This window comes from Manduca sexta, unplaced genomic scaffold (assembly GCF_014839805.1).
Source record: "Manduca sexta isolate Smith_Timp_Sample1 unplaced genomic scaffold, JHU_Msex_v1.0 HiC_scaffold_2103, whole genome shotgun sequence".
In the NCBI taxonomy this organism is placed as follows: Eukaryota; Metazoa; Arthropoda; class Insecta; order Lepidoptera; family Sphingidae; genus Manduca; species Manduca sexta.
In genome coordinates this window covers 1-8,314 of record NW_023593034.1, presented here as the reverse complement: position 1 = coordinate 8,314, position 8,314 = coordinate 1, and the positions used below count along the sequence as shown (strand labels likewise).

At 36.9% G+C, this 8,314-nt stretch overlaps 1 protein-coding gene across 1 annotated transcript; it reads right to left on the bottom strand.

Annotated features, from left to right (window-relative positions):
• Positions 1-463: 463 nt before the first annotated feature.
• Positions 464-8,186, bottom strand: LOC119191914 (the record flags this gene model as incomplete). The annotated part of the gene is made up of 6 exons (XM_037445774.1): positions 464-641; positions 1,737-1,896; positions 2,352-2,530; positions 5,051-5,220; positions 7,001-7,111; positions 7,638-8,186. Coding segments are annotated over 6 exons (1,347 nt in total), but the record flags the coding sequence as incomplete, so codon positions are not given.
• Positions 8,187-8,314: the final 128 nt, after the last annotated feature.

The following is an 8,314-nucleotide window of genomic DNA, read 5'->3' as shown; positions in this document are numbered from 1 at the left end:
AATGCTTAGAGTTCATTAGTTTGTCTCCCGCTTTGCTATGGAGGGAAGTGGACATTTGTTATTTCCAACTCCTTCCTATCTTTCACACTATAGGGTAGTAGACTTTTTTTTAAAATATATTTATCAAAAATGTATTTCATCCAAATTTTATCGGAAAAAAGCTTTCAAAATCCATGCAATAATAAATAAATCATATAACTTTGTTTGGTGGAAAGGGAAGCTGTCAAATTACAGTAATAGTGAAATGTGACGTCACCCAGTACCACCGACCATAACGTTACATGAGTGAGAAAAGGACAGCGCGATAACCCCACCATGCCTCCACTTTTGCTTACAACAATATTTCAAATATTAATAACTGCATTTTTCCACCAATTATGATGCTGATTTCACAAAAGAATATCTTTTTCATAATTTTCTGTTACATATAAAATAATAAACCCAATCAATCATAGGAAACTACCCTATTATGGGCGTTCTGTTTACCTTTCTCCTTGATCAACTGCTCCCGTATGTTGGTGGAGGGCGGCGGCACGTACTCCTCGCGTATGTCGGCGCGGGCCGCGAGTGCCTTGAGCGGGTTGCGCGAGGCCGCGTGGCGCCGCTCGCGTCGGGCGCGACGGCTCCACTCGCTCGCGAGCCTGCCACGACACATAAAACATAGCGTCACAACTATCGATATATATGTTCTACATACTAGATTTGGCGTACTGAAAATTCACTGTGTTCAATTGAATTGAACTGCAGTCCATTCAAACTGACTTTAGCATGGTCAATATTGACAGCTTGTGGTTGTGTACGGCGTGGCGCTCATGATACAAGAACTCGAGTGTAAATCTGGATTTACACTCGCGTTTTAGTCAAATAAGTGAAATTATTTGTTATTTAAGTGAATAAATAGGTTATAACAGTGACGTTTTGGTTGCCATTTTAGTTCAGATTTTGAACAAATAGTTTATATGGACGTTCGTGTCTATAGAATATACGTCAATGGTCACCATTTTAAGGGATAGGCAGAAGTACAACATCCACGTTTCTCTATGTTAGGGCCCAGGTAATCATTTACGGATAATACCAAAATATGGGCTGATACTAATAAAAGTCCAATAACGCATTTACCCGAACCGAGATTCGAACCCGAAATCTCAACAACACCAACGTAAAGCTGATTATAATGAATTAAGTAATTTACCAATGAATATACTCTATTAATTCTATTCTATAAATGCAAAATATGCATCACTCAGCATCCCACAAGAGAACAATAAAAATTACATTTGATTGCGTGCAGTCAATTGTTTTGTACCTCACAACTAGCCACTTGACACATCTTTAATAACAACTTCCCTGTATGACTATTTATAGAAACCACGCGAGATTATATTTATACTTATATTGGTGTATTGCAAATGTATAGGAAATATATTAAACTTTTAAAATTTATATTGTATTGTATCAGCCCATAATGTTCCAAATGCTGGGCAAAGGCCCCTAAGATTCTTCCATAAATTCTATGCTATAACCCGTCTATAAAAAGATGAATAGTAAAGAAATTAATATTGTCTTCCATAAAAGGTCAACTTGCATAACTACTTATACATATAACAATGTATTAATAATTAAAATTATCTAACAAGAATATTATTTAAACGCTGGAAAGATATTCATTCAGTTAGCTTTCCTAACATACTTTACAAGAAAATATTTACATTTAACATGATACAAATAAAACTCACAACTGCCTAGATCCACTGTCGATGGCGTCCAGATCGACCTCCACGCCTTCAGATCTCTCTTGCTGCTGAAGAGGCGCGAAGAAGGCTTGGAATGTCTCGTCGTCGGCGCGCGGCACTCGCACCGGACAACCGGACCTCTCGGCGCCGGGGGAGTCCTCTTCTGGAGGGGGATAAAGGTTTCTTAGTATAGGCCATTTCATCCAACTACACACGTTCTTCCACTTTTTGATCTAAGCTTCAACCTCGACACTATCTATCGTAGTGTGCGTGTGGACTTATGCTAGTAAGGAATGCAACTATGCAGGAAAAGTAGTGGGGCGCGTCTTCGTATGACTTTTCTTCGAATAATACTGGTGTACAGATTTTATTGCTGTTTTTTATATTTGAATTTTCTCCCGAGGTTTCGAAGACAGCAGTCTTCGTGGTCATGCTACTACGACAACGCTACCGAGGTAGCAAAATGAGTTGGTCTATTGTACTGAGTTTACAAAAAAATAGCCTTTCATAATATGCGTCCAGCAAAATCATGCCGGCCGGTTGTACTATAAGCTCAGCAAGACTATGCCAGCATGTCTCACTGCTTAAAACTCAAATTAACACGCAAGAATTACATACTCTCGTCAACCCGGCTGATGCTCTCGCTGACGGAGTGGCTGCGTTTGAACGAGTCGCGATCGGGGCGCGGGTCTCTGGGCTTCGGCTCGGCGGCGGCACTCACTACCGCGTACGACGCTGAGCGCAGCGGGCCCGACGGGAACCCGTTCTTTGTAGGCGATGATGGCTGCTTGCGGGATCTGTAAACAATTGCCGAAATACACATAAATTTATTGGATTCTCTTAAAAACTGTATTGGAAGCCGGTTGCCAGATGGTAGGTGCCAAGTGCCAAATCATTTCATAAATTACAGTAACAGTGCCACTCAGAATTTTAAATAAGTACTGAGCGGCAATTCGTTGCGTTTATCACGCTGATACATAAAATCAGTCTCATAATGTATCGTAATTACCTGCTCAATGTCTTTCCAACCGGTACACAACAAACGCTTGCACGTGCCTAGCGGTACAAATAGACAATACGGAAGCAGACTAGCACATGCGACCTTGTGACTATCAACATTAATACTTATAAAAAACATTACATAATTTTTCGCATAGACCTAAGACCATACAAATAGATAACACAGTAAGATGTTATCTAAAATATGCATCAAGCACATTAAAGGAGGCAATTATAACCACGCATGCGCGCCAAAACTGCGTCTCATAAACATGCGTGTGGGTTGGAATTTGCACAAAACATTTCAACTTGTGAACGCCAGAACGTAAATAACTTTATTACCTATCTTGTATATACCTGTATTATTTGTAATGTATTGTTTTAAATAAGGAAAATAAAAGGCCAAAATAGGTAGAATTTTAATGTAATAATAATAATAATATCAGCCCTGTATTATATACTTGCCCACTGCTGAGCACGGGCCTCCTCTACTACTGAGAGGGATTAGGCCTTAGTCCACCACGCTGGCCTAGTGCGGATTGGTAGACTTCACACACCCTCAAAATTCCTATAGAGAACTTCTCAGATGTGCAGGTTTCCTCACGATGTTTTCCTTCACCGTTAAAGCGAACGATAAATTCATAAAGAATACACACATGATTTTTTAGAAAAGACAGAGGTGTGTGCCCTTGGGATTTGAACCTGCGGAAATTCGTCTCGGCAGTCCGTTCCACACCCAACTAGGCTATCGCCGCTTTTTATGTATTACGCTGCTAAAATCGAAATATGTTATAATAACAGTAGGTTTAACTGATAATTGGTTTGTATTTTGCCTCAAGGATAATTACGGAGTGTGGACTAAACATTTCAAAACATTTATTACCTATCAGGTAACGGAACCCCCAGCGGGCACACCCAATATTAAAATCGTCATAAAATCGTTTCAGGAAAAAGTATTTGATTAAATTGCAATTTATCACTACATGCTATAAAATATAGTTAAAAAAGAACTAACAAAAACTCGTAGTATGTTTTCGCGCTGCTACACAAAAAAGCCACTAAAAACGTGGATGGTGGGCCTTGTTAGGAAGCGGGCTATCTTCGGTTACACTATCTTACAACTGAATTACGTGTGGAGCATATCTGTCGCCTGATAGTAAGCGGCCCGTATAAAGTAACAAAAGTCTGAATTATTAATTCAACTCATTCCCATACATAGCTTTATAATTAATAATTCTAGTATAGTTATGTTATGATAGAAATTTAACGATGACAATATCTTAAGCTAAACACAATCGCAGTTTCCAGATGGGGAGGTTTCTCCCCAAATTTAGGGGCATTTCAATTATGTGGGGGGCTATTTGGACGAAGAAAATGTACCGATTCAGAGCAAATCACACTGTATTTACTTTGTTGTTCTAAGAACTGTTTTTAGATATTAATTCTGAGTTTTTTTGTCGCGCACGCTTTTATTTTTGAGGGGGTTTTTCTCGAAAACACTATTTCTCGTGGTTTATTAACTCAAATTAGAGGTATTATGCATCAGTCATCTGGCAACACCGAACACAATATTGCTAACAGTTAGGTAGTTCTGGGAATTTTTGGGGGTTGCTCGACGGAAAATAGAAAATGCGATAAAACTTAAGACGCATTCACACAGACAAGAGACCGAACACCTTTAATCGCTGATTACTTCAATGACGCTCACAAGTCCTAATCATAAATGCACATTACGTTTATCTTGCGCCAAACACTCGATACTAATTGTTTAGATATAAATTTATCTATAGTTAGAACGACTTCTGTGATATTTTCTGATACAGAATTTCTATTTTTGTATATAGACAACGTGACCCCACTGCTATGATGGTAAGTATGGCGAGTTTTAACACCTTGTGTGGGTGTACGGTGCTCGCTATCCGGGCGGATATAAAATATATCCGACTACTGGAAAGGCAACATTGTTGTCCTTTTTACAATAAATGGCATTCGTGATTGTTTTGATTTAGGATACATAGACAAATGAGCAACTATGTTTATAAGCACATCACCCTAAATTGGAAAATCAGAGATAGATCCGTCCTTAAATTAAGGAATAGAGTTGTAAAGATTATTTAGGGTACCGAAAGTATCATCATAAGAAACGCAACATCGAATTAATATTACACGTCAATACCTATTCTATGAGACAGCTATACTTCACTGGAGTTAATATTAGACGTCAGTATTCCTATAATACAATGATCCTTTCCCTTTCTTTAGAAATTTTAAGTGCTTTTAGTTGAGTTCAATGTTAGCTAATGGTATAACAATCTTACCTGAATGTGTTCGGTGGTGGAATACCAGGAGAAGCGACGGCCATGGGCGACGCGACGTTGGGCGGCGTCAGCGGCGGCGTCGCGACGTTCGTGGTCACTTTGTCGCGTTCCAGACGCCCAGCAACGGTGAAGAGTGTCGCATCGTTCTGTGGAACGCGCTTGCGCCATCCCTGGAAGAGAATAATTGCTATTGTAATATAGGGTTATACTTAAATGTAATAAAGCAGAGGATTCGGATGCCAAAATAAAAAAAATTAAGCCTTATGAAACGGACTGACGACACGAATATTGGTAGGTTCAAAATCCAAGGGCTGAACCATGACTTTTGAAAAGTTATTTATTTATTTAAAACACTTTGTGCATATGGTATACAGACGAATTAATGACATGGACATTTTCTCCCAATCAGCCTATGGAAAAAGGTCAACATTACACTGCCTCTTTTGGATTGGATTTTGCTGATGAAATGATCATGATTCCATTTAATTAAGTACTTTTTATACAGAAAGGTTATTTCTGACTGATAATAGCTAATATTTTTACTGTTATCAACTTTGAACACCATGCCTTAACATTGGTTCAAATTAATAACTTTATCATACCCATTGTGGCAGCCATTTACAACTACGTATTTCTATTCCTTCGTGTTCCTTGGACGTAACCGCAATGTGTCACATTCGCTATAGGATTTTATAAAGTACGAATTCTTCATAACGCAAACCGGCCCACACAGCAATGAATCATAGCGGTCAAAGTTTTCAATTAGTCATTGAAATTTAGTCATTTTACGGTAATTTCATTTATATTTGTACGTAACAATATATTTTACATATAACTATTGCAGGTCGATTGTCAGATATATTTCTCTGGTCGATAACATGTACCTAAATAAAAGTAATTTTATATGGAGTTGACCAAATTTTGTAATTTAATTTACCTTTTGGATGTGTCTTTCATCAATTTAGTTTACGCATTACTATTTTTGGGACCTAATGTCAAAATTTGTTAAGCAGAAATAAACCTTATTCTCACGCATAAAGCGTAAATGATAAAACACAAACGTGTTTTAAAATTCGAAACATTGCAATAAAACAAACTTTGGAAAGGCAAAAATAAGATCGAACAATGGTTCGCATTCCTTACAATAACGTATTGACCATTTAACTTCAACGCGTGTTTACGCAATGTGGAATTGTTTAAACAACTCGTGCGCAAGGTCTGATGAACTCTGACATTATCAATGAAACATTGAAGCTATGCGACATGCTGTATCAATGTGTGATTGCATCCATGTCGTTCCATTACAAGTCATTCACATTACCAAGGGTCTGTTTCACAACTTCTGACTAAATGCTCGTCACACAAATGTATTAGCCGACCAAATACAACAGTCACACTATAATCTATACTCTTAGATAAATAGTAATAAAAGAGTACTATCTACATTAGCTGTTTATATGATAAATGTCAAATAAAATTTACTCGAAACTTGTGAAGTCCCTCAAGTTCGGTAATTTATTGCAATTGTCGAATTTATATCAGAGATATCTTATCGAATGGCATTTTTTTTATTATTGTTAACCTTTCATTCGCCAGTTGAAGCAGTAAAATTCAGGAAAAACATTAAATTTAACTTATTGAGGCCATGTTTATTATTATTGTAACTACCTGAGTTAATTTTATTTTATGATTAAATATTGTGAATGATCCCATGTTGAACATGATCCTATCATATTTATATCAGAAAAATATTTTAACACTATACGCCCAACATTAGGTATATATCTGAATGACATATCCAAAGTTCTTGAACTAGAAAACAGAAATTGAATAATTATATCCTGTTTTGTTATATATTTTCGTGACTTTATGTCCGAATGTGGCAGAGAACAGATAGTTTCAAATCATTGGCTCTGAATCGTGTGATGAGAATATAATTCCGTCACTTACTTGCGCTGCCGTTTCTAATTTGTTCCGCCTGTCCGCTAATATATTTGATCCCAGCTCGTTTTCATCTATGTGGACCTTTTTCTTATCATCCCCCACCGAATTCAAAGTGTCCTGTAACAATGAAAACATTTTTAATAACCTATAATTAAAAGTGCCAACTAATTAAGATTCTGAAACAGAAAACCTTTCTTAAATTGCCAATTGTGACAGCGAACGTAGTAATTTGCACGAAACACGCCATTATTTCTCATTTTACAATGATAATGTCATTAGATATGATAGAGTACGCGCCAAAGATTGTAATTATAGTGCTCTTCCTTATATGGATGTAAAAAATCTATTGTTACGTGTACGGATAATATTACATTTGATCTACATTCACAAACTGCTGGTTTGTCACGCCATATTGCATAAGCAGTTAAGTATTACCCAAACAATACAATACCAATCGTGTTGCTTAATTTTCTATTTATCAATTCGGTTATTGCTAAACAAAACATCGAAATTTCGTAGGAAACATTAATAATCCTCGGCATCCTCTATAAAATAAAATTAGGAAATGGGTCTACTTTATTTATGAATTCAATTAACGTAGATAACAGGTTATCTACCGATTCATATTGCTGGAGTGCCTAACCTGCACACTATCGACGGCGTCCGATTCAGCGTCGAACTTTTTAAAGACCGGTTTCAATCCTCCGTTACTAGCGTTGCGTGTTTTACTCTTCAGTTCTCCAATTAGTGAACCAAAGTTAATTCCCGCTGGTATTCCTGATTGTTTCTGTAGACGTTTGTGTAAGGGATTTTCGCCTGGTTTCGTAATTATTGATTCTTCTAATTTCTTAATTATTGGCTTCACGGACTTCTTTATTGGATCTTCTTCATTCTGAATGATTGATTCCTCCGCCTTCTTAATAATTGGCGCGTCTGTTTTCTTAATTACTGGATCTTCAACAATATTGTCGTTATTAACAATATTGAAATCATTCGATATTTTTTTACTATGATTCAAATGAATTTTGTTTAATTCATTTAAAAGTTTCTCGTTTTGAGATTGTTTTATTTTCTCAATAGGTTTAACTTCGTAATCGAGAAGTTTTGATTCATCGTTTGTAAGTAGTTCTGTTTTATCTAGAGAGAGGTTCTGTATGATACATTGTATTTTGTCACCGCTTAAAATAGTTTTCTAAGAATTCCGCCAATTTTCTTTTGGCGGACTCTCGCGTCTGGCAATGTTATCAACAACTTTTTCTTTATGCTGTTTTACCAAACTACTGGGGTAATAACTTCTTTATTTTTAACTACAACAGAACA